Raw genomic sequence first — 27,171 nt, 5'->3', positions numbered from 1 at the left:
CCATCTACCAGGGAACTAGAACGACCGAGCAGACCAACTGAGCAGATCCCCAAAGACCTGCCACGAATGGAGGCTCCATCCGGAGGTGGTTGCCAACCTTTTCCTCCGATGGGGGTTCCCAGTGTTGGACCTTTTTGCTTCTCCAAACAACACCCACATTTCAGAGTTTTGCTCTCAAACTTGGGGACTGGGCTCCAGGGGAGACGCCTTCCAACTCGACTGGAGCCAGGGACTACTGTATGCCTTTCCCCCCTTTCCCTTGTTAACGAGGGTGCTGTCAAAAATCATGACGGACCAAGCCGACGTCATTCTAATCTCCCCGTGGTGGCCGAGACAGCCGTGGTTCGCTCCACTCCTCCGTCTGTCCAAAAGCCTTTATCTCCGACTCGACTACCGTCCCGACCTCCTCTCCCTCCACAACGGGATGGTCCTGCACCCTGACATGGAGTCTCTCCCATTGGCAGCATGGAGGATCCGCTGTTAGATATCCAGGACGTGATAATGGCGGCTCAGAAGCCCTCTACGCGCAGGGCCTATAGTTATAAGTGGGACAAATTTCTCGCTTTCCTCAACGAGAAGGATATTATACCATCCCAGGTTTCTAGTTCTACGATTTTGGGCTTTCTTATGTCCCTGGCCAACGCAGGACTGTCTTTGAATTCTATTAAGTGTTATTTGTCTGCTATCTCCTCCCATTATACGTTTGGAGATAAACCCTCTTTATTTAGAAACCCACTGGTGAAGAGATTTCTGCGAGGATTCAATAATCTTCACCCGCCTTGTTCTTCCCCTTCCCCTGCTTGGAGCCTAGAATTGGTACTCTCCAAGCTGACCTCCAAGCCCTTCGAGCCCATGGCTACGACGGACCTGAGGCTGTTGACATGGAAGACAGCCTTCTTGGTAGCCATCACCTCTGCTCGTCGGGCCAGTGAACTGTGTGCGCTACGGGCTGACCAGCCCTATCTCCTCTTCCACAGGGACAAGGTTGTACTTCTGGCTGACATCACTTTCCTGCCTAAGGTGGTGTCAGCCTTTCATCTCAATCAGGACATTATTCTTCCCACTCTGGCCCCGAACCCATCCACTGATGAGGAGTGTCGTATGCACTCACTAGATGTCAGAAGGCCACTGGCATTCTATCTGGACAGGACCTTGGGCTCGAGGCTCTCCAATAGACTTTTTGTTTGCTACTCGGAAGCGAAGAAGGGACTGCCTGTTTCATCTCAAAGATTCTCTAAGTGGGTTTCAAACACCATTTATTTGTGTTATGAACTGGCAGGCGTCCCTGCTCTGGTACGGGTTCGGGCCCATGGAACTAGGGCGGTGGCAGCATCCTCAGCCTTCTTGATGGGGATTCCCCTCGAGGATGTCTGCCGGGCTGCTACCTGGTCCCAGCCACTGACATTTATTAGGCACTACAGGCTGGACTCTAGGGATAGGCAGGTAGCAGCCTTTGGGAGGGAAGTGTTACTCTCAGGTTTGCATTGATTACACAGACAAGGCCATGTTGGTCATATTGTTTATTCTGTGTCATTAAATTTCATTGATATACATGCTTGGACACTCCCTCCTCCGTTGACTTTAGCTAGCCAGTCTAACCCATTTGTGTGATTCGCAGAGACCACGAAGAAGAAGGACAGGTTGCTCACCTGTAACTGTGTTCCTTCGAGTGGTCATCTGCGAATTCACACAAGTCCCGCCCATCCATCCCCTCAGTGTCCCGCTCATAATTATTGCTGACGTTACCGTCACGCTGTGGCGGCTCATTCGGAACTGAAGGAGAGCGGGCCGCTAGGGGCTTTATATAGGGGTGGGCGGGGATACCGCCAAAAAGTTGCAGAAAGTTACTTTGCATTCTGCCCAGAGATTCTAGAAGTTTCCGAGCATTGCTGCGCAGGCGCAGAATAATCCATTTGTGTGAATATGCAGATGACCACTCGAAGAAACAGTTACAGGTGAGCAACCTGTCCTTCAGCCTCTGAACTTGACATAGAAGTCTTCTCTCACTGTTACTTTTGCATTAGCATTAGAACCTCCTGCACAGGGGTTCCCATCTTGGGGTGCCTGAATCCCCAGGGAGTGTGAGATGGAATTTCAGGGGTGCAACAAAGAGTGGCTTGTGTCCTTGTCTGATGAGTCACAAGTCATTGCTCAATTTTTTCTGAATAAATTAGAATGTAATTTCTCAATTTAGATGTGCATTTTATGCACTGAATCACAAGCTTATTTTTTAAAGTTAGGTTTGTTCACCTGCAGTATTGTGTGTGGTGCAACTTGTGGTTCAAAAATTAGAAATTAGACTGCTTCATCTTAAAATGTGATAATACTTTTGTAGGAGGTGCAAACATTTCCTAGGGATGTGGTGTATAGAAAAGGTTGAGAACCATAATAGGTGTAATTAGAAACGATGCAAATATTAAGAGTGTTATGTTGAAGGTACTTATTATAAAATTTAATTTATACACAGTTGACATGTTGCTTTTTAATGAAATCCTGTAAATAGCATCATCCCATTCAAAAACATTCTAAATAGATTTCAGATACATATTGGATTAAAATTCAATTACAGCAAGTCTAAATTATTTGTATAAAACATAATTGGTATTTCAAAAGGAATTTTAAAACTTCTAGATTTCATCTTTGTTTTTCAGGGTTCAAATATCTTGGAGTTTTAATTACTAAAAATCCTGCTCAATTAATCCATCATCATTATAACATAATTTGTGAATATCTAAAAGGTAAAAATTATGGGATCTCTCTTAGGGAAGATTGCCAAAGTCAAAGAATATATTTTCCCCAGGTTTCTTTTTCTTTTTCAATCCATTCCACAAAAGCCTAGAGTGGACATTCTGAAAGATGGCAACCCCCCCCCCCCCCAAAAAAAAAAAACAACCCCACTGTTGAATGATTTATTGCTTCAAAGAAATCATGGAGATCTGTAAATGGGATTAAATATGGCATACTTTAGAAGAAGATTGGTAATAGTGTCTGTTGAAATACTGTGAAGCATTTCAGTTAGCAGAGATTTTGAAGTCTATTAAAGCAGATAAACCAACTACTCGCGTGCCCTAGAGAAACATTAACAACGAGCTTCATATGTGTCTTTAATTTGCTAATCTAATATTCATAAAATACCTTATTAACTTAATAAATCCATTTACAAGGGAAATGTTATATAAAATTGCTAGCTCTACTGTTATCTCTACTGTACCCTTTTCTGGAACAAAAGGTAAACACTTTGCATCTACTCAATCAGAAAAATTAGAAAAATTAAGATGATTTTGATTTCTGATTGTCCAAGTGACTACATTTGCATGATACTTACACAGATCTCTAGGATCATTGAAAGCTTTAACTATGTATGAAACTATTTAAATAATTCTCTTAAAACAAAGGATTAGTTTCAAACAATTATGAAAACATCATAGAGGATTCATTTGGTACTTAAAAGGGACAAAATTAATACTGGAGTAAAAAAAACAACAATCCAAAAACATCTGATTTATGTCACATGAGCTGGACTTCCCCACCATAAATGTATGTAAGCTCTTTCCAAAGAACTGGTAATTGAAATAGTTCAGATGTGACATTTACTACCAGTTAAACTACCCAAAATTAATAATGCAATTTCACAAAATTGTTGGAGACAATGCAGGGATGTCAGCACTTTGTAAGGCATGTGGATCTTTTGCCTTAAATTTGTTAAATCAAATAATAAATAGAATATTGTTTTCTTAGAATCTTTGTTAATACTGTCAGTTTTTGATTGAGAAAATACAATACTGCTGAAAAAGATCTGCTCTCAGTTAAGACTGAAACTGCTAGAGACAAAATTGCCAGATCCACAGAATGGATGTGCATCTGATGCCAGCAGGACAGGCTATGGTGGACTGCAGTAGCTGAAAAAAATGACAATAAAAACACAAGTGGCAAAGGAAAAATTAGCAAAAAGACAGCTTTGCAGATATATGGAATCCATTTATATGTAGGGTTGCCATAAGTCTGGACCTCCAAACCGGGACAAATGTAGGACAAAATTTTCAAATGGAGGGCACATTTTTTAAAAATGGAGGACATGCGGAAAAAAATGTTTTTTTAAAAAATGTTACTATAAATGCATGTTTTTTAGGCATGATCAAAATGGAGGGCATTTGGGCATTATTCCTAGACGGATGGCAGAAATGTACTTTCCCTTTCTGGCCACCCCCCCTTCCCCCATTCCAAACAGCACATTTGGGCATTGAACATGGCTTTACTTAACATGGCCTCTTGCATATTTCAGAGACTTATTGTATAACCAAACTCTTTGGGTTTCACACTGAACATGCTATGCATTCATACTGAACATGTCAAGGTGGTTTAACAAGAAGTGGGTTTGCCTTCGGATTCAACTCTACTTCTCAGAAGTGTGTACTTGGTCAAGGGACTTTGTTTTTTTTCCACTGCACATGAGTTTGTAAAAATCAGAGCAACTTACATTGGTCGTGCCTCAGAAGCTGGCTCATATCATCATCATCATCATCATCATCATCATCATCATCATCATCATCATCGCTATCCTCTTCCTCCTCCTCCTCTTCTTCCTCCTTGTCCTTCCTCCCTCCCTGCCTCCTTGCTCTCTCCCTCCTTTCTCTGCCTCCCGGGCCCAAGCGGAGGAGGTGGGTGGCTGCCTTGGCGTGCTCCCCGCCCGCCCGCGTGCCAAGGCAGCAGGTAGGCAGCCACCCACCTCTGCGCGACTGCGCTAGGTGCTTGGCTTGGCCCTGGCAGGCGGAGGCAGAGGAGGAGGCAGAGGTGCCTGCCTGGCTTGGTGCGCTCCCTGCCCGCCCACGCGCCAAGGCAGCAGGCAGGCAGCCACCCACCTCCGCCTCAGCCTCCGCCTCCCGGGCCCGAGGAAGTGCCTAGCGCGGTCGCGCGGAGGCACGCGAGGCGGAGGAGGCAGTGGGTGGTTGCCTGCCTGCTTGCCGCGTGGGCGGGGGGAGTGTGCCAACCCAGGCAGGCACCTCCGCGTCGTGCGATTGTGCGCAACTGTGCTGGGCGCTTGGCTTGGCCCCGGCAGGCGGAGGCAGAGGAGGAGGCGGAGGTGCCTGCCTAGCTTGGCGCACTCCCCGCCCGCCCACGCGCCAAGGCAGCAGGCAGGCAGCCACCCACCACCTCGACCGCGCTAGGCGCTTGCCTTGGGCCCGGGAGGCGGAGCCAGAGGAGGAGGAGGAGGCGGCGGTGGCTGAGGGCCCGCCGGCTGCATGAGCAGCCACACGTGGCCAGAAGAGAAGGAGGCGGAGGAGGAGGAGGTGGTTGGCCGTGGGTGGGGCAGTCCCGCCTTTGGCGCAAAACCGGACTGGGACCGGAACCGGAGCGCCAAAAGCGGGTTTGTCCCGCCTACCAGCGGGATATGGCATCCCTATTTATATGTCAAGTTGAAAACATAATGGTGGATCAAGACCCACCATTAACTTACTACTTTTTGACTACTTTTTGTCATGACACTGTTAAAAAAAATCAAAAGAAATGTTAAAATATAAGGACTGTCATTAACTAAATTCTTTAGTTATATAATTCACTGTTAAGATAAAGTGATGGCTTGGGAGTTTGAATGTGATTTTGAAAAAGCAAATTTGTTAATTAAATTCAGTTAGGGTTTAAATAAGCAGCAGTGAAGGTCAGCTAGAGTAAGGGAGCAGTTTAATCAGTGAACTTTAGCTAGTAGTTAGTAGTTATGTTTTATTCAGAATAATTCTAGTCAGGGTATAAATGTAGTGGTGTGATAAGTGAGGGACACAGGTAGTAATCCATATAGAGATTAATAATCAGTTAATAAATGTTAAAACACTAAGCCTTAAAACCGTATAAACATAAGCTGCTTCACACTGAATAATCTTGACCTGTATATTTATCTTCTGTTAAATCATTCGTAATATATTGACATGTCTGTTGGAATGCTGCAGTAGTGTGCTAATAGTGTAGTTACACGTTCAGACACACAGCGTCTATCTGACAGCAGTTAATTCAGTGCTGCTACTACTCAGTGCTCTGTACTTTTTCTTATCATGAAGGATGATTTTTGAAGTCTTCCTTCCCCCCAACATAGCCAGCTAAGACCAAAGAGTGACCTTATATTAAAATGTCTTTTTCTCTCTTGTGGACTTTATGTCTCTTTTATTATCCTTGTACTAGGGTGGCAGAAGCACGTGGATACATAGAGGTTGTTTGCCTTGACGTTGCTATTAACTGTTGCTCTTCAGTGTTGAAGTATTGCTTCTGTTAAATTGTTAGACCCTTTCATTTCTGCTCAAATCCAGGTATTCTTTAAAGGTACTAAAGTAGGATGGGATGTTTGGTAGGTGGATGTACAGCAATTTTATTTTCATAAATGCTTGCTGTTCTTGCAAGTAGAGTGGAAAACTATACAGTGGGCCCTCGGTGTCCATGGGCTTCAGGTCCACTAATTGGACCATCTGCTGAAGCATTCATATTCACAGTGATGCCAGTGAATAATATGGATATGATCATCCATGTTTACATGCATCTGCGAGACCCCCTAGAACCAAATGCCTGTCAATACGGAGTGTCCACATACGGCAGTGCACAGTTGATTGCAGTTGGAATTACAGGCCTGATGCTGCAGAATTCCCAATTTGAAATGCTTTGGGTTTTGTGCTTGCATTCATATCTTGAACTTGACTGGGTTGAGAAATAAATGTCCAGTGCTTTCTTCAGTTTACCACCTTTCTCCTCTTCTACTTACTTTCTTTTTCACTTGTAAAGATATATCTGAGAGTAGCCTTTCATAATATAGAGCTTCTTGTTAGGTTTTGATAAGTAAAGACTACAGGAAGAAAGATTGAAGACAGATGGCTAAGCCTGTTCCCCTTGCATTCTGTTCTATCTCAGTTCATCGCAAACATGAATCATCTGCCAGAACAGTAGGATTGGCATATAACACAGACCAAGTTGCCTGTTTTGTTTAGTACTGTTGATTGTCATTATCTTCTCTATCATCCTTCTGAGAAAACTGATTCTAATAAAATGATCACATTTCCTAAGAATTCTTAGCTAAATGCTCATTTACCAGCGTTTAAGAAATAAATGGCATTGCCTCTTTTGTTCCTTTAAAAACCATCTTTCCCACCCATTCTTCAACTTTGTGACTTTAATCTCATTCCATTTGAACAAATGAAACTGGATCTAATATCTAACTCGAAGTTTATCATCATAGCTCTTGGGTAATTTCCTGTTGCCATGACACTTGATCCTGTTGACATCTAGCATGGGAAAAGGCAGCTTCCACCAAAATAAACAATAGTGTTACTGACAATAAAGAACTTCAGGTATAACATACAATGATCACTGCTAGTGTGCTGTAAACTAGTAACAGCTAGATAACAAAATATGCCTGCTCAGTAATAGGACTGTTGAGGTAGATTTTGCTTTCCTTTTGAAAAATACTTGGTACCACTTCATACTTTATTGAATCATAGAATCATAGAGTTGGCCATCCAGTCCAACCCCCTGCCATGCAGGAACTCTCAATCAAAGCATCCCCAACAGATGGCCATCCAGCCTCTGCTTAAAGACCTCCAAGGAAGGAGACTCCACTACACTCCGAGGGAGTGTGTTCCACTGTCGAACAGCCCTTACTGTCAGGAAGTTCTTCCTAATGTTGAGGTGGAATCTCTTTTCCTGTAACTTGCATCCATTGCTCCGGGTCCTAGTCTCTGGAGCAGCTGAAAACAAGTCAGCTCCCTCCTCAGAATGACATCCCTTCAAGTATTTAAACAGGGCTATCATATCATTTCTTAACCTTCTCTTCTCCAGGCTAAACATCCCCAGCTCCTTAAGTCGTTCCTCATAGGACATAGTTTCCAGACCTTTCACCATTTTAGTTGCCCTCCTTTGGACACACTCCAGTTTCTCAATGTCCTTTTTGAATCGTGGTGCCCAAAACTGGACAAAAAGGATATTGGGGAGTTTATCATACAATCTTGGGGTAGTTATGGAAAGGGCTCTCTTCATTGCCCTAGAACAGTGATGGCAAACCTTTTAGAGACAGAGTGCCCAAACTCAGTGACGTTTCCACACTGGGTGTCAACTGGTGCTGGGGGGGGGGGAGGAATTCTGGGGGGGTGGGACCTCTGCCTTCTGGGGGTGGGACTTTTGAAGGCAGGACATTCAGGGGAAAAACCCAAGGCACACACTCTCAACCTCAAGCTATCAATAGCAACCCCCCCTCTGGCTAAACTTGCCAAGAAAACTCCATGATAGTTTCACCTTAGGGTCACCATAAGCTGGAAACAACTTGAAGGCATCACATACACAAGTCATGCTCTCTCAGCCTAAGGGAATGGCAATGGAAAGCCCCATGCCCCATGATAGTTTCACCTTAGGGTCGCCAGAAATCAGCACTTGGAAGGGAGGGCTCTGGGCCCATAAGTTGGAAACAACATAGGAGCACACAGCAACAACAACAACAATAACAGACATAATAAAGCATAGAAGATACAGCACAATAAACAAGAACAAAAAGAGCCAGTAGTTTGAGCATACAACTCTGGAGACCAGGGCTCGAATCCCAGCTCAGTCATGAAACCCACTGGGCCAAGTCTCACTCTCTCAGACTCAGGGGAAGGCAATGGCAAAGCCCCTCTGAAGAAACTTGTCAAGACAAACCCATGATACCAAAAGAAAGGAAATCCAGCTTTTGATCTGACCTTTCTATAGCCACTGTTTATCATTATTTGTGAATTTTTAAGTATGTTTTAATTTTAATCTGTTTAATTGTATTTTAAAGGGGGTGGGTGGGAATGATGGTTTGTGTAGGTATATTTTAATGTTGGAAGCTGCCCCGATTGTGTTTCGTAGAGGGGTGGGATACAAATAAATTTATTATTATTATTATTATTATTATTATTATTATTTGTATGCCATTCCTGGGAGACGTTTCCAGCAGCAAGGGAGAGCCTGAAGAAGGGGAGGAGGAGGAGGACGCTCCCAGCTATGGGGAGGCTGGAAAGGCTGGCTGTTTGGCCAGGAGATGGGGCTCCTTCCAAAAGTCCTCAGAGAGGAGCGGGCAGAAACTGTGCAGGAAGTGGCATACTGGGGTTTCGTCTCACCTGGTGCTTGGGGGATTTCTGGGTGGGGTGGGGGGATTTTCGGACAGAAGGGGCGGGACTTCTGTCTGGAAGAGGTGGGGCTGTGTGCCCATCCTTGCTGTGACCTGGGCCTCCCTCACCTCATGTCCTCTGAGATGGCTTCGCATGCCAGAGAAGGCACACATGCCATAGGTTCGCTAACATGGCCCTAGACACTACCACCTCACATAGTAAGCAGAGCTCTTTCCTGCAGTAGAAAAGCAGTCATCTTGTGTGTTATTACCTGCCTTGAATGATGTGTCATTCTGGCAGCCTGCTGGGTGGGCAGAAAGGGTGGCATAAGGATAGACCTGTCCATCATGTTTAACCACTGCTCATGTACGGCTTTTGGGGGGACAGGCACAAATCCCTTGTTTTGTAAAAAAACAAACAAAACCAAAATACAACACTGCATTAGTTGTCATGCAGCTAATTCTCTCTCAATTTCAGTGCAAGATAAGTGCTGCTCAGAAGCCTTTCTTGTGCATTAAATGCAAATACAGTTGGGGAATGGGGATGTGTTGTCTAGCCTTGCTCTAGTGTTACAGGTAGTGATTAACCCTGCCCTTTGGTGTCCAGTACCTTTAATTAAAATGGCTGCAGGGAAGAAGCCTTTCCTGTAAATGCTTGCAACTAAGATGTAGAAACCAGCAGATATGGGCTTGTCATTGTATGCAGGAGTGGAACTGGTCCGTACATTCCTTCTCACCTTTCACCTGCTTATCTCTCACAGTTCAAAATGTGAGAGAGATTTCTAAATAAGGCATTTTGTACCGTTGTTGTTACTTACACAATTTTTGTATGTTTCTCAGAATTTTGTGAATACAGCACTACTGTGCAAACCCATTGATTTACTATTGCTCACCTTCTTTATCCTGTCTCCAGCGAATGTTAATGTTCAACAGCATTTCTAGTTGCATCTGTCTTTTTTCCTTTGGCTTTTATGCATATTTCATCTTAACTCTTTGATTTTGCTGGGGACCCAGGAAATTTTTAGCTGTTTCTCTGTGTCTTTAAACTTCAGTGAGTGAATTAGTAATCATTTCTATTTTTCCCTCCCCCCAGGGGCTGTGATTGGAGATGGACAGTCTGCTGTGGCCAGTAATATTGCCAATACCACCTACCGGCTTCAGTGGTGGGATTTCACCAAATTTGACTTACCTGAAATAAGCAATGGTAAGGAGGAAATGAAGCTGGTACCTATCATGAATTTTAAAATCTGTTTGTGATGTGGAAGGGAAGGAGGCAGAGGAAATTGCTGTGCTGCAAAAGACAAGCCTATTGTTCATGGAGATATAATATGCACATTTCTTCTGAGCCCCAGTCAGTAATTGGGCTTTGATGAATATATATTTATTTTATTCAAATATTGTTATCCTTCTTCATATGATAAGCTCTGAGAGCAGTGTAAAAATAACATCAATTTAAACATTTTTATTTATTCACATATTGTTATCCCTCCCCACATGATAAGCTTTCAGGACAGTGTAAAAAGAACATAATTTAAACACTCATTAAAAATAAAACAGTAAAATTTGAACAGGCTAGAAAAAATATACTAAACAACTTATACTAGTATCCAGTGTGATCCAGAAGAATCATTAGACATTGTCAATGTTCATTTAGTTTCAGCTTCTCTGGAGGATGAGTGCACATTTTTTTAGGTGCTCAAACATTCCTCAGGTTGCACATCAGTGTCAGCTGTTTCTGAGAGAACATACCTTCTCAGTAAATTGCCAAATGCAGTTCTCTGAATAATTTCAGAAAACTTTGGTGGTTCCCAAAGCCACCCTCCCCCCCCAAGTTTATGTTAGAACATGTCAAACACCCCTTCTAAATTTAAAGAAAAATTGGCCACCTGTTTATACTTTATGAAGAAACAAACAGAAACTTAACTTTGTTTATTCAACTAGTGTAAACAAATTTATAAAAATATAATTTTTAGAAGTTGTTGAAATCTTTCAAATGATGTGCTGTGCTACTCAGTATGGATGAGCAAATTATTGAGGTACACTTCAAGTTCCCCCAAAATGGATTTTCTGTACATCATGTCAAGCCATATGAAATAGAGGCCTAAGTCCTGTTGTTAGTGCTGACTACAGACAAACTATTATTAACTTACTAAATCTAAATCTATATAAATAAAATTGACCTTCTGTCTGTCATGTATAAGTCGAGGGCAGGTTTTGGGACCAAAATTATGAATTTTGCTATGTCCCATGGATAAGTCAAGGGTAAAACTTGGGGGCGTATAGCAAAGGATTTAAAGGATGAAGCAAAATAAAACAACGTCGGAGAATTTACAAAATTCCAGCAGACACAACTCTTTGTGCTCACTCTTATGGCTGGGTAGATGAGAGAACAGAGGTGGTCAGTGTTTCCAGGACAGATTATACTCTTGCTTTTCACCAGGGGGTAGTTTCTTCTTTTAAATAAGAGTTAAAATACAGTACTTAACACTGACCCGTGGATAAGTCGACCCAGGTTTTTGGGGACAATTTTCTGACCTAAATTTCTAGACTTATACATGAGTATATACAGTAGATAGATTTACATCAAATTTTGATTGTGTGACAGGAAGCCTGTTGGTAGAGTAGATCTATACAAATCCTGGGTAAAATCCATGAGTGAATGGCCCAGAAGTTTAATTTTATTTATATAGATTTAGATCTAGCAAGTTAAAAACAGTTAGTTTTTATTTGTCTTGTATTTGTAAACAGTTTGTCTTATTCTTAAGAAAACAAAAAATAATGACCACTGATGAATTTATGTAACTTTAAAGTAGACAACTGCCATGGCTCAATGCTAGGGAATCCTGGGAAATGTAGTTTTGTGAGACATTTAGTCTTCTCTATCAGAGAGGTCTGGTGCCACAATAAACTACAATTCCCAGGATTCCCTAGCACTGAGCCAATTCAAGCAGTCTCAAATGGGATTATTTCTGCGGTGTTAGTTAAAAGATTTTTCATACTTTGGCACAGTCATTACTGTATATACACCACTATAAGTCAAGAAATGTATGTCCCAGAAATAATAATAATAATAATAATAATAATAATAATAATAATAATAATAAATATTTATTTGTATACCACCCTATGGCAAACCAATCCGGGCGGTTGACAACAGTAAAATATAAAATATAACAATTAAAAATACTTTATCCCTCCCCCCTTAAGACAGTATTAAACAGACCCTAAGATCATCTTATATAAGGGCCAGTACACTAATACTGGTTAGAAAGGTCCTGAAAGGAGCACCCCCACTCTTCCCCACTCTTTGTGCCTGGAGGCAGGAGTTTTTGTGTGTCTGTTAAAGAGTTTCCTAATCTGATTTGAAAGCCTTCTCTTCCCATCAAAGAAACACCCCATTTAACTCCACTTTCTTTCCTCCCCAACCCAGTTAAAATCTCTCCTCCAGTACCTGGGAAGTGATGTTTGGTGGTCAGGAGAGGAGAAGGAGAAAGAGGAGCGGAAGTGATGTTTTCCCTTTTCCATCCCCTATGTTTTACTCTCGACTTCCCTATGGTTCATATAAAAACCCATGATTTTTACCCTGAAACCTTCCCTCTACTTATGCTTGAGGTTGACTTGCAAACGAGTATATACGGTAATCAGAATAGAGACTGTCATAAAGAAAAGGGAAGACTACGACTTGATAGAGCAGCTAGGAAGTATTTATTTATTTATTTATTTACGGTATTTATACCCTGCTCTTCAGCTCTAAAGGCTCTCAGGGTTGCTTACAGATAGTTATTCAGACGGTTCCCTGCCTTCAGGCTTACAATCTAAAAAGACATGACACAAAAGGAGAAGGGAATGGTGGTGGAAAAGAGGATCAAGTCCAGTGGTTCTGAACTGGAGGGAGGGCCCATCTTCTTCAGGCTAGCCCTGATGGATTTGGTTGGAGGGATCTTCAGTCTCGCAAGATCTTCAAGTGCAAAGATATATAATTGACTACCAGCCAGGAGTGCCTATGCCATCATATTTCTGATTTCTGTGTATGGTTGGAAAAACTGATCAGTGAAGAAAGCTGATAGGAAGAAAATCAACTAGTTTGAAATGGGCTGCTGGAGGAAAGTTCTGTGCATATTGTGAACTGTCACAAAGGCAAATAAATGGAGCATATTGACTCTCCATAGACGCCAAGATGACTAAACTGAGATTGTTGTACTTGGGCCATATCATGAGAAGACATGACTCACTACAAAAGACAATAATTTTTGATAAGGTGGAAGGCAGTAGGAAAAGAGGAATACTGAATTACAAGCAGATAAACTCAATCAAGGAAGCCACAGTCCTGAGTTTAGGAGACCTGACTGGGCTATTGAGAATAATGTGACTTGGAGGTCTCTCATTCATAGGGTCACTATAAATTGAAGTTGACTTGACAGTTAACAACAACAACAACAAACGTTTGGTTCTAAGCAGAAATATTTCATTCAAAAGAGACCTTATTTGAGTATACCATTTTTATACCATTTGTCAAGTTTTGAATAGAACAATTGCCTAGCTGATAGTACTCTGGTGAAAATTCTACATTAAAGATTAGCTAGGCAGGCACCTTTATAATGATGGAAGATAACACTAGTACTGTAGCATTAGTTCTGTTTCTATGGGTTACAGTCCTTGCATAGCCTCAGCTTGTACCCCATCACCCCAAAATTCCTTTGATGTGGTTAATATTAGAGCGCAGTACCTGAAATCATTGGGAAGTTGAAGTTTCCAAAGAGTATTTCATTAGTGGTAGATATTCACAGTCAATTCAAGAAGAGAGATAGGTTTCAATGTATATTTTAAAGAATTTACTTCATATTCATTTATATTCATATTATATTCATTTTAAAAGCAATCTCTTCTTTATTATCTTGGAGAAAAATAGACTTTCTAAAGCACCAGCTAGGTTATTATCTCCTTTTCAACCGTTTAGCACCTATGTTCTGTTTTCCAAAGAATGAGGGACCATATGGACCTTGTGATTCCCCAAGGTACTTCTGCTGCTCTTGAACAGAGCACATACTTAGGTCCACTTGCCAGAGATTAGTTATAATGTATGCTGGAGATATTCTGAATATATTTTACTTTTACTTCATAAATGTGAATCACATTGCATGTGGAGATTTGTATTACTTTTCTACAAAAATAATTTAAACTTAAATTAGCATATTCCTAATTTGGGTAGATAAATGGGTTCTTCTCACTTGTAGAAAGGTTTTGCCCAGAGTTTGGGATTAGATCAGTGTTGCTAAAGTCAGAGACACCATTTCAATTAATTAGGATAGGTGCATTGAGAAAGCAGGGTATACTTTTGGTCAGGATAATGTATGCTATAGGATTAGAGTCAGTTTGCGAACAGTAGAAAACTTTTTCCCTATTTTCTTCAAATTAATTTGAGCTTTTCTGAAGGATTCTAATGTTTTTCATAAAGCATGACAATTATATAAAGCATGACAGTTGTTAAAAAGGCCTGCAAGTAGAATGGTGACATTCAGACATGATACTAAACTGATATTCTTAGTCTAATAAACTAGAATATTAATGGGAGTGAAGGTTTGCTTCTTGATCATGGCTTGTCTACAACAACTTAATCATAATTCCTGGTTCACACATCATAGAAAGATGTTAAGTGCTTAATCTTGACTTGATCACGCAGCACACAGGTGGAATTTTGGTTTAACATGGTTTTTCCAAAAATACATTTTTGATCTGAATACATTAGATGTCTGAATTGTTTACATAAAGAGAGAACAGTTTGATTCTTAAGTAGACATATAATAAGTCTATTTCTTTACTGACACATTTCTCTATTCAGAATAATGTATAATTAAGATTACAGTTAGTAATAGAGTAATGGCAACCTATATCCTTTACCTGATGATATCTTAGGCGCGTTACAGACCGCCGAAAAGTGGCGGCCTGCACCTGCCCCTTTCCCCGCCGGATTGGGGCCTCATTGGTCAGAGCGGCAGCTGCTAAGGCCCCAATCCTCCGCTTTCCAGGCTGCGGGGAAGCGGCAAAAGGTCACTTCCCCGAGGCCTGGAAAGGGGTGTCCTTGGGGCTTCAAGCCCCAAGGACACCCCACGGCAGCGGGGAGGAGGAGAAAGGGGCCACTTGGCCCCTTTCTCCTCTGCGTCTTTGGGCGCAGCCATCTAAAGGCTGCACCAGCGACGCAAGACCAGGAAGGAGCTCCATTTCGGAGCTCCTTCCTGCGCCGACGAAGGGGCGCACTAAGTGCCCTCGTGTGGCGCGATGGCGTCACGGCCATGCCGCCTCGTTTGGAGGCGGCGCGTTCGTGATGCCATCATGGTGGCCCCCATGTAGATGGGGCACCGCCATCTTGTACGTCCTCAGGACGTATTAGGCTTGGGGGCGTCAAGAAGTGACACCCCTTTTTAAACCTAGGACATCCTGAGGATGTCCCTTATGGCGGTCTATAATGCGCCTTAGACTGGTTGTTATACTACTGGATTAAACACATGACTGTGCAAATACAGTTTGAAATTATACTCTTCACCTTTAAAAATGGATGGCTCAGAGGACAAGAGTAACAGGTGAAACTTAAAACAGGCACAAAATTCTGTAGGTGGGTTCTCTTTGTAAAGTTTACAAATCAAAAGGGTTCGATCTTGTTTATGTGCTACCTGGCTTTAGGGTTGTTTGCTTTTCCATCATCTAAATTTGAAATTTGTTTTGTATTTTATCCCATGACATATTTCCTGTAGGTATTACAGGCTGTCAGAAAATCAAATGTTTGATATAAACCTTATAGGATTCATAGAACTAGACTTGACAGTTATTGCTTTCCTTGCTGTCTTATAGATGGAAAGTTTTAAGGGGCAAAAATAGTGAAATGTGTACTCAGTCCATTTAGAACGTGCTCAGCAAGACTGCTGTAAACAGATGAAAGACAAATGACGGCTGTTTGAACTACAAAAACGCTTAAGGCTCTTAAGTGTCTGGATTTCCTGGGATTGTTTCACTCCATCCTCTAGAATAGCAGTAAACAAAAAGAACACTACTTCACGCAGTCCAATCACATTGGCCACTGGCTATGAATAGCTTTTAAAGCAGAATTAGATGAATTCATAGAGGCTTTGACAGCAAAATTGAACCACCATGTTCAGAGTCAATTTTGTTGTTGTCAGCTGCTTTTGTGTCAATCTTGACCCATGGCGAACCTATGGATGAGACATCTCCAGGCTCCCCTATCCTCTACTGCTCTGCCCAGTTCCTGCAATTCATATTTGTGATCACTTTTATCACACTGTATACAGGTACTACATGACAAACAATAAAAGTTGTTGCATTTTTGACTCCAACTTGTGGGCTTCCCAGAAGCACCATGCTGATCAATTTGGGAACATGGATGTGGACTACTGTATGTATAAGTATACTTATACAAGTACACTCGTCCCTCCCCGTTTGTGGATTTGGGATCTGCAGTTTTGGTCCTTTGCAGATGGCAAGCAAGGAGGGACAAAACGGGGCTTGAATATCTGCAATATTTCTGATTTGTGGTGTGTGTGTGTGTTCTGGAATGGATCCCCTGTGAATCGGGAGGGACGAGTGCATAATTTCTAAATTTTAGTCACAAAATCAGTCCAAAAATGTCTCAATGTAAGTACTGTAGCTTAATTCTTGCCAAAATAGAAACCATCCCTTTGTCTTAGTACAGTGGTGAAAATGGAGAGCTTAGTCCATCCTAGGAGAGCCTGAAAGAAGCACCAACCTCTCTCCTCTTTCCACTGCAGCTCTGCGTCTGTCCTTTTTGAACACCTGGCCGCAGAAATTGTGGTTTTCTTTGGCATCATTTTCCTTTACTTCATCCTTTACATCTTTTGTTACATGTCCCTATATTTTACCCTTGACTTACCCTCATAATCCATAATATTGGCCTCCAAACCTGCCCTCAATTTATACATGAGGTCAACTTATAGTTTCTATACTGTATAGATTGTTTCTTAGTGTGATCTATTAAGACTGCATTTATGTTTCTTGAATTGAGGGACTAGAACTTTTAAGTTAGGAAACAGGTAAAACATACGACTAGAAAGGAATAGAGTTGTAGGTGTGTATGCTACTAAATCCCCTTTGTCCCTAAATGAATTTTGAATTCTTGCAGTTTGTGCTTGTAGTAGTTGGATGTGGTTTTCTGAGCCATATTGAGTCAGATTAAAGGCTTATCTTGTCTAGCATTCTGTTTCACAGTGACCGGTTAGATGTCCATGAAAGACCCATAAGCAAGGTATGAGTGCTCCAGCACCCTCAAACTTTCTTTTCCTAGCAACTGTGTATTCAAAATCATACTGCCTCTCATACTGGATGTAATATATAGCCATGATAGAAAATATATTTGTCCTGCAGATTTTGTACAAATAGCAGTTGATAGTAAAATTAAAGCAGTTAAAATGGTTTTCTAATTATTTATGCTTGGCCCATTTCAAAGGCTATGGGAGATAGCACTGAATTTAAAAATACACCTAAAAGCTTACATAAAACAGAGAAAAATCCCCCAAAGCATATCAGGCTAATGGCTTGATTCTGCCCATTAACTTAACCAAAATATGCTTCATACAGAAGACCATAACTACTGGCCAAATCCAATTGTTAGTCTTGACTGCAGTAGACAAACTGAACCAATGGGAACTTACATAATTGATTCAGTGGATCTACTCTAAATGGGAATAACAATTAGATTTAGGCCACTGTGCTCAATCAGTAGTAGTTTTGTTGTAGCTCTGTGCACTAAACTTGCCATTTGTGTTGGTTTAACACCAGCTACTGCAGGTTTAGGTACACATTTTCATTATTAACACTTTTGGCTAAATTGGTATCTGTTTTTGCTTTTTTGTCTGAAAATTTTTTATGTATCATCTCATAAGTGCTGGCCATTGCAGAAAAAGGTGGTGAGGGTTAGTTATGGAGAATATATTCCCTGAAGTTGCTGTTATAGCATACCACAGCAAATTTAATCTTCGGGATGGTTATGGAATATGTGGCCACAATCACCAGTCATTCGCAGGGTTGATTTGATTTAAATCAGTATAAATCCTGATTTAAATAGCTTCTTTGGAGGACTTCATTTTAATTACTTAAATCATTGCTTCATAAGCTTTCTGATGTGGGGTACCAGCAAGATTTTCCCCCCAATGTGCCGGGGATCGGCACTATATTCATGCCCACTGACTTCATCTGTTTCTTTTTTTCACAGCCAAGTAGCTCATGGATCAATCCATGGACAACCATTTTGAATAGCTCTGAATTAAATCAAAGCATAAATCATTAGAATCATAGAATCATTGAATAATAGAGTTGGAAGAGACCACAAGGGCCATCCAGTCCAACCCCCTGCCATGCAGGAAATCTCAATCAAAGCATCCCATACAGATGGCCATCCAGCCTCTGTTTAAAGACCTCCAAGGAGGGAGATTCCACCACTCCCTGAGGGAGTGTGTTCCACTGTCGAACAGCCCTTACTGTCAGGAAGTTCCTCCTAATGTTGAAGTAGAATCCTGGAGCTTGAATCAATTGTTCTGGGTCCTAGTCTCTGGAGCAGCAGAAAACAAGCTTGCTTCCTCCTCAATATGACATCCCTTCAGATATTTAAACAGGGCTCTCATATCACCTCTTAACCTTTTTTTCTCCAGGCTAAATATCCCCAGCTCCCTAAGTCGTTCCTCATAGTGCATGGTTTCCAGACCCTTCACCATTTTGGTTGCCCTCCTGTGGACACGCTCCAGTTTCTCCACATCCTTTTTTAAATTGTGGTGCCCAGAACTGGACACAGTATTCCAGGTGGGACCTGACCAGAGAATAATAATAATAATAATAATAATAATAATAACAATAACAACAATAAAATATTTATTTATATTTCCCGCCTCTCCCCATGGATTGAGGCGGGAGTACATCAGATAAAATCACCATTACAGCAAGCTCAAAGTAATCCAGAATTACATCAGTTAGTTAACAAAGCAAATTCAATAAATTAATACAAATCCATACCTATATATGATTAATGGAAGATAGGGTGTTACCCAGGTTCAGTTATAGTGGATCAAATGGATAAGCCCGCTGGAAGAGATCCGTCTTAAGTGCTTTCTTGAAAGCATTTAAGGTGTTGATATGACGGATCTCTTCTGGCAGGCTGTTCTAAAGTCTGGGGGCAGCAGCAGTAAATGTCCTGTCATAGGTCAATTTCAGTCTGATTTTTGGGTACTCTAATAATATCTTTTCAGATGTTCTGAGTGTGTGGGGCAGATTGTGTAGGGAGAGACGTTCCTTCAAGTAACTCGGGCCTGAGCCATGTAGGGCTTTAACGGTAATAACCAACACTTTGTATTGGGCCCAGAAGCTAATCGGTAGCCAGTGTAAAGATTTTAATATCGGTGTAATGTGTTCCAATCTAGATGTTTTAGTGATCAGTGTGGCTGCAGTGTTTTGAATCAGTTGAAGCTTCCGGGTTTGATACAAAGGTAGCCCGATGTAAAGCGCATTGCAGAAATCTAAACGAGAAGTTACTAGCGCATATACCACTGTTTCAAGGTCCCCCTGGGCCAGGTAGGGACACAGTTGGTGTATCAGTCGAAGTTGGTACCAAGCACTTCTGGAAATCGCCTCAACGTGAGATGACATCCAGGATCACGCCTAAATTGCAAACCTCGTCCTTCAGGGGAAGTGTGACCCCATCCAGGACTGGATGGCAAATCTCCTTTCTTGGGCCAGGAGTACCTATCACTTGACTAATACCTCCATTTTCTCTGGATTCAACTTGAGTTTATTTTCCTTTATCCAGCCCATTACCAACCCAAGGCAGGAATTCAGAGGCGAGATGTCATCCTTGGTCACTGCTTCAGTCGGAGACATGGAGAGATAGATTTGGGTATCATCAGCGTACTGATAACACTGAGCCCCATGTCTCCGGATGACCTTGCCCAGCGGCTTCGGGTAAATGTTAAAAAGCATGGGGGACAGGGTGGCGCCTTAAGGGATGCCAGATGTCAGCTCTCTCTTATGAGAGCAACTGTCCTCCAGCATCACCATCTGGAACTTGCCTGAGAGGTAGGAACGGAACCACTGGAGTACAGTGCCTCCAATACCCAACTCCTTCAGGCGCTCCAGAAGAATACCATGGTTGATGGTATCGAATGCCACTGAGATGTCTAAGAGCACCCGCAGGGTCACACTTCCCCTGTCAATGCCCAGACAGGGGTCATCGGCCAAGACTACCATGACCATCTCTACTCCGTATCCCGCCCTAAAGAATAGAGTGGCACTATTGGTTCCCTTGATCTAGACACTATACTTCTATTGATGCAACCTAAAATCACAATGGCCTTTTTAGCTGCCACATCACACTGTTGATTCACGTTCAACTTGTGGTCTACATGGACTCCCAGATCCCTTTCACACGTAGTTTCATTCAGCCAGATGTCCCCCATCGTGTATCTGTGCATTTCATTTTTCCGCCCTAAGTGCAGTACTTACATTTTTCCATGTTGAAATTCATTTTGTTAGCTTTGGCCCAGCTTTCTAATCTATTAAGGTCATTTTGAATTTTGATCCTGTCCTCTGGGGTATTAGCTATTCCTCCTAATATGGTGTCATCTGCAAATTTGATAAGTATGCCTCCAATTCTGCCATCCATGTAATTGATAAAGATGTTGAATAGCACTGGGCCCAAGACAGAACCCTGGGGTCACTTCTCATTAGTGAGGAAGATTCTAGTTAATCATCATCTTTAGTAGAACTATATTATTGGGCAATACATAGTCAAAAATGCAGATTTCATTATGAGGTAGGTACATACTAAGCTATTATTCTTAATCATATTCAGATGAATTTTCAATTTTCAGTTCATAAAAATAAGATACCTTACATTTATATCCAGAATCCCCTCTTTCAGATCTATTCCATGCGAAGAAAATATTCAAACATAAATCCACCAAACAGTGATAACCTTTATTGACCAATTGAAATGAGCAATATACAAGTTGCAAGCTTTCGATGCTCCACTGATTTCTTCATCAGGTAAGATGTTATATACCAAACAGGACAAAAATTAGAGATGTTACTAAGATGCCTACATTTTGTTGTTTCTGTCCTTAGTTAAGATAGTATGGGGAGGGTATCTTTAGCAGGCTGGCTCCTCCTCCTCTGGCCATGTGGCAATTGGGGAAAGTCTGTTTGCATATCAACAAGGACTCCTCTTTGCAATCCAACATGTCTCCATTCTTGTGAGGCCACAGGCCTCTTTGTAGGCAGATGGAATGGAGACATATTGGAGGGGCCAGCCTGCTAAAGATACCCTCCCCATAACATCTTAACTAAGGACAGAAACAACAAAATGCAGTCATCTTACTAACATTTCTTTTTTTTTTCCTGTTTGGTATGTAGCATCTTGCCTGAGGAAGAAGTGAGTGGCACTTCGAAAGCATGCAACAAGTATATTGTGCATTTCAGTAGGCCAATAAAGGTATCACTGTTTGGTGGATCTTTGTCTGAATTTAGTAAATGGCCAACACAACTACCCCTGCATGTTTTCCGAACAGAATACAGTTAACAGTTATTTGTAACATGTAGTTTTGGTATCTAGTTCTTTTTTTTTTAATCAATTGTTTTGAGAAAATTTTGAAATTTGAGTTAATTTTTTTTAAAAAAACATGATATAAATTTTAACACTTTTTAAAATATAAAATCTTTTTGTTTTTTTAAAAATTATTTATTTTAAATTATTTTATTATAATAATTAATTTAAAAAAGTAATTGCACTTTATCAACTGTGATTATTAGTGTCCCTGGAAGATTCTTTTATAGAAGATAATAGTCCCCCCCCCCCCACAGTCTGGAAAAGGGGTAGTCTGAAACATGCAAGTAATATGTGATCTGGTTCATAATTCTACTAAAAGTAGCAGTTACGGAATTCAGAGTTTTACTTAATGGACACCTTTGAGTCGGTGGCAGTAATCTAATTGAAAAATTAGCATATGCCACAGTATCTGCTTAATAAAATAGGCTATAAGAAGAATCAAACGCTAGACTTAAAAGACGATGTGATTCACAGACCTAATCAAGCTATAAGATTCGTGTTTTCTGAGTCCAGGAGAGCTAGATTTAGATGTAAAGGACATGGAGAGTTAAAGTGAGTGTGGCTTTTGGCACAAAAAAGAGAAAATCTATGCTCTTTAAGGGATAAAAAAAAATATAGAAAGTGCAAATGGAGTTCGTGCCAAGTCCAAATTTCGCACCTCTTTTGGTAAGCTATCTTAATGTCTTTGTCACTAGAGGGCCATTTTACATTTCTGTACATATTGTAGGCTGCCTCAGCCCCACAGAAATCAGCTGGATAACCAATTTTTCTAAGGCTATGAATTGGTCAGATAGAATTTTCCTTTTTAGGAGCTGTCCAACTTCACTGAAGTTTCATTACCTTTACATGTGGTTTTTCATCTGTGAACCCATGCAACCCACCCTCCTCCCTTTTTCCCGTCTTGCCTTCAGTTCTGTTACCATGAACATGGAAGTGAGAAGAATAGCTTGCCAAACCCAAGTTTGATGCTGAGAACAATTCATTTGAGGGTTGTGTATAGGTGAAAACTCCACATGTGTGGGTGTATAGATGAACACTGAGAACCACAGTTACATGTAAAGCCTGCATAGAAGAAGTGAGTCTTGTTGACGCCTTTAAGAGTAGCTAGTTTATTTCAGCATATGCTTTTATGGTGTCCACTGTAGTATTTTGGATTCAAACTCCTTTGGCTTTGGTAACGGAATTATTTTTCAAGACAGAAATGAAGTAATTGCATTTTACATTATTCTTTGTAGACTCCAATCCACATTTTTGTTACACCAAGCTGTGCTTTCTCCTATCACTGAATTAGGGACATATAACCGTGGTTGGACATTAATCTTGACACACCAAATGCTTCATTTTACAACACATATAGGCACCCTATATTTGTACCAGGAGTACAACAAAAGTCATAACTGGAATAAGAAAATGTGCCAACGTAGTACACCCTGTGTTACAGACGTCTCCAGTGCTGTTGTGTGGGATTGCTCCTGATCTGTGGAACCTAGAAGCTGTCAGTGACATTACACAGTAGAGATCCATTGGAGTTCAGTCCTAACTGTGCCATAGCAGGGTGTACTCATCTTGGTTTTACCATTTGTAGGCTATATACCATGTTCTAACACACAGGTAAATGAAAGCATATAGGTATATAACTAGGTTTTTCCTACAGCTGTATTTCCTATTTTGGAACAGTAGCACAATGATTCTAGAAAATGTTCAACTAAGTGTAACTATCTGACAGTTCTGTCTTGTATACTTGATAGAGGGGGGATACAGATGGGCAGAAAGGGGTGGTGAGACATTGCCTCTTTCTCTCGTGGATTGTTGCTGCAGCGACCGCACATCATGGAAACAGTGCGCCTGGAAAAAGGAGCTGCAAAATGCAGCTCCTTTCTCCGCCACTGCAGAGGCTTCATTGGTGCCCTGGGGTAGCACGGTAATGTCCCTTGTGTGGCGTGTCGTTTGGACACGGCGCACAAGCACATCATCGATGCGTGCGCCCCGTGTGAATGCGTGCGCCTGTTCCATGGAACAGATTAAATGATAGTCTAGTGGATTCTGATAAAGATTTTGGAATGGAAGGGGCAGCAGGTAGTGTTGACAGTTGCAGAACTAGGATTTTTGTTCATGTTTCACAAATATGCAATAGTAATTTAGCATGGTCTCTATGTGAAGTGGTGCATTTTCTGTCATTCTGCTTGCTTTTCCATTTTTTAAAATCTGATACAAGATGGTATTCCACATTTTTTGCATATGTATTTTGCTATGGTGAACATGTAGCAATGGCTATCATCTGATATCTAACTAGAAATTCTGCATCCTATATTAACATGTATCAATGTTTAATAGAGAATCAGTAATAATGAGAGGCTGTTTGTCTGTTTCTGATTAAGAATTTTTCTTAACCCCCTGTATTAGTGAGAACCATCTCATAGAAGAAACTGTATTTTTTAGTTTCTTCCCTTTAACAGACATCTCTCCTATGAAAGAAGGGAAGGAGAGGGGAGCCGGCTCTCCTGAGGCTAGCTGACTGAGGTTCCCTGTGTTTTATAACAGGGACTTAATTTTGCCACTAAAGTGGAGCTTGGTTGGTAACCTTAATCCAATATATCTTTCACCTCATATGAGATGATTTTCTCAAAGACCCTCAATGCATGTAAGCATTAGAGATCTGCTGCGTGACCAGAGGAGGGAAGTATCTTTCTCCTTGCTTGAGTCACCCTGTTTATTAGACTTTAAATGAATCTGTATTGTTAAAGCTTATGCTCTTACTGAAAAGTGCTAAGGCTGACACCAATTTGCACAAGGGAGATAGAACCATGTGCTCATCTTATGTCTTAGGCTGTTCCAGCTAAGGCAAAAGGGCTCTGGCCCTAATGGAGGCAGGGATGGAGGCCCATGAGGAGGGAAGAAAAGTCATCATGTGGCTTTTATGGCTAGCCCTCTCCTTTGTTGAATTAGTTTCCAGGCATCTCGTCTGCCCTGGTAAAAAAGAGAGGGGGTTGAGCAGAAACAGCACAACTCAAAGCTCATGGGCTAACAGTAATAAAATGAACACCAGAAAAAGTTAACCAGTATCTCTTGTAAATCTGAGCCTCCAGACCTGTTGATGTGGGGTCTCTCCCCTCCTTGATTTGCCTGATCAGGGGAGACTGCCTGGGCAGTAGCTTCTTCCAGGCTACTGAGGAAACTGCTCTTAAGTTAGCAGTGACTGAAGACCATTGCTAATCATGGGTAGATAGCTGCATATGGCCTGTAGTATAGCTCTGATATTCACAGGGCATTTTATTTTATTTATGTTTGAGACAGCCCCAACTTTAAGCTGGGGTTTAGAAGCTTAGCCCTTTTAATCTCAGGCAGGCTTTATAGTAACCTGGTTGCATTATAGAAGCTGGCTTGGTCCTCAACTCCCTTCCCACTTGTATAGGTAGCTGGGAAGGGCAGAGGAGGCTGCTGTGGGACATGGCTCCCCATTTACCTGAGATATGACCCCATACAGACTGCCAAAATAAAGCTGCTTTGGGACACTTTGAAGGTATGCTGTTTAAATGTTGCATGCATCCTGAGTCTGGAAGCTGCGCCAAAGCTGTGCTCCAGTCCTTAGGACTAGATCGTGGCATTCTTTTCCTTGTCGGGTTTTACAAATACTTTTATGTTATTTTCCTAGGCAGAACTTAGAGACATTTGTAGCTATCACTGGGCAGGACATGGCAGCAAAAAGAAAGAAACAGATATGTTTAATTAAAAATATGACAATTAACAAACATGGATATTTAAGCAAATATAAGAATACATAAGCTATAATGTTCTTGTTTTAGTTAAATTAAACTATTTAAATTATTATTATTAAGGTAATGATTATTCTTCTCCTTCCAATAAAGTACAGCAGAAAAGTTGTCCAAATAGGAATGATTAGCTTATTAAACTGGAGATAGTTCACTTCACAATAATTTCATAATTATCTATCTATCTATCTATCTGTCTATCTATCTATCTATCTATGATGTGTTTCAAATCAGTATTTTTTAATATAACTGTAAAACTATTTGAAAAGTTGTTATTCCAAAAATGAAACCTTCATTTGGTTGTAAATATTAAGATTATACCAGCAAGAATGAGTCTTCGGTAACTCATGAGGTGTGTAATATATATATTAAGCTTATAGCGAGAAAGAGTGCCTTTTTTGAGAGGGTGGGAATCACATGATTAAACTGAGTCTTTCTGAGTGGTGATTTAACTCATGATTTAAATCAAATCCACCCTGGTTCTAGATCATTTTGTTCAGTGATCTAAAGTATTGTCATAGCAACAAGAGCAATTGGTAACTAGGAACAGTAGTATAAGAGTAACAGGAGGTAATGAATACCTTTTTATATTGTTGTTTAGCAACTGAATTAAAGACATGATACCTATGTGAACTGCTATTTGTGAGTGTGCCTGTCGTGCTTGATTCAAAAACGTGCATTGGTTTTCAGTCTTTAGATCCTTTCAGTATATCTTATTTTAAATAGTTTATAATTCAGCAAAACAGTGAATGTTTTGGAACAACTTGAGGATAATTAAAAGTTTTGCAGCTTCTCTTATGAAATAGTGTCCCTTCTGTGTCTGTTTTCCATACGTTCTGATTTACATTCTTAATTCTTGATTTTTCTTTTTCTTTCCTTACAGCCTCTGTGAATGTGCTTGTTCAGAATTGCAAGATTTACAATGATGCCAGTTGTGATATTTCTGCAGATGGACAGCTTCTTGCAGCCTTCATTCCTAGTAGTCAGCGGGGCTTTCCTGATGAGGGAATACTGGCCGTTTATTCCCTAGCATCACACAACTTGGGTGAAATGCTTTACACAAAGCGATTTGGTAAGAGCCTATGGATGGGTCAACTTGTTGAAGGAAAGCTCTAAGCTTGTAGTATGATCATAGAAATGGAATAGTAGCGTTGCAAAGATTGAATTGATACAGTGTGTCATAGCTGTATGAAAAATGTTTGTAGAACCCTGCCCCTGTACTGATTTGGAATGGAAGAGTATATTATGCTGACATAAGAGTATAGAAGACTCTTGCATGGTGTACCTTAATATGTTCAGTCAATTAAATGTAGCTGTACACTGTTTACACCATCATTCGTTGACTAAGGTCCGAAACACACTGCAGAAATAATCCAGTTTGAGACTGCTTTAACTGCCTTGGCTCAATGCTAGGGAATTCCAGGAACTATAGTTTTGTGAGACATTTAGCCTTTTCAGAGAGCTCTGCTGCCACAAAAAAACTACAGGTCCCAGGATTCCTTAGCACTGAACCAGGGCAATTAAAGAAGTCTTAAACTGAGTTATTTCTGCAGTGTGTTTTGGACATAAGTTGACTCTCCTTTGATATTTCTAACTAATGCCTGTAATCTTTCAAGTTTCTTATTTCAAGGAGTTACAGAGCAAGCTTGTTACACTCCTAAACTGTGGAAATGGAAAAGGAGATTAGG

General features: G+C 41.0%; 1 protein-coding gene across 3 annotated transcripts in view; it reads left to right on the top strand.

Moving 5' to 3' along the window:
• Positions 1-27,171, top strand: part of AMBRA1 (autophagy and beclin 1 regulator 1) — a 224,116-nt gene that overhangs the window by 142,956 nt on the left and 53,989 nt on the right. For all 3 annotated transcript variants that reach the window (XM_089521544.1, XM_089521542.1, XM_089521543.1), the window contains 2 exons: positions 10,191-10,301; positions 26,367-26,555. In XM_089521544.1, the coding sequence (XP_089377670.1) occupies positions 10,191-10,301; positions 26,367-26,555 (300 nt within the window). The remainder of the gene's footprint in view (positions 1-10,190; positions 10,302-26,366; positions 26,556-27,171) is intronic.

Source organism: Sceloporus occidentalis, unplaced genomic scaffold (genome assembly GCF_023333645.1).
Source record: "Sceloporus occidentalis isolate IW3139 unplaced genomic scaffold, rSceOcc1.0.p SCAF_4, whole genome shotgun sequence".
NCBI classification, from domain to species: Eukaryota; Metazoa; Chordata; class Lepidosauria; order Squamata; family Phrynosomatidae; genus Sceloporus; species Sceloporus occidentalis.
The sequence above is the reverse complement of the archived record's forward strand: the minus strand, read 5'-3'. Positions and strand labels throughout refer to the sequence as shown.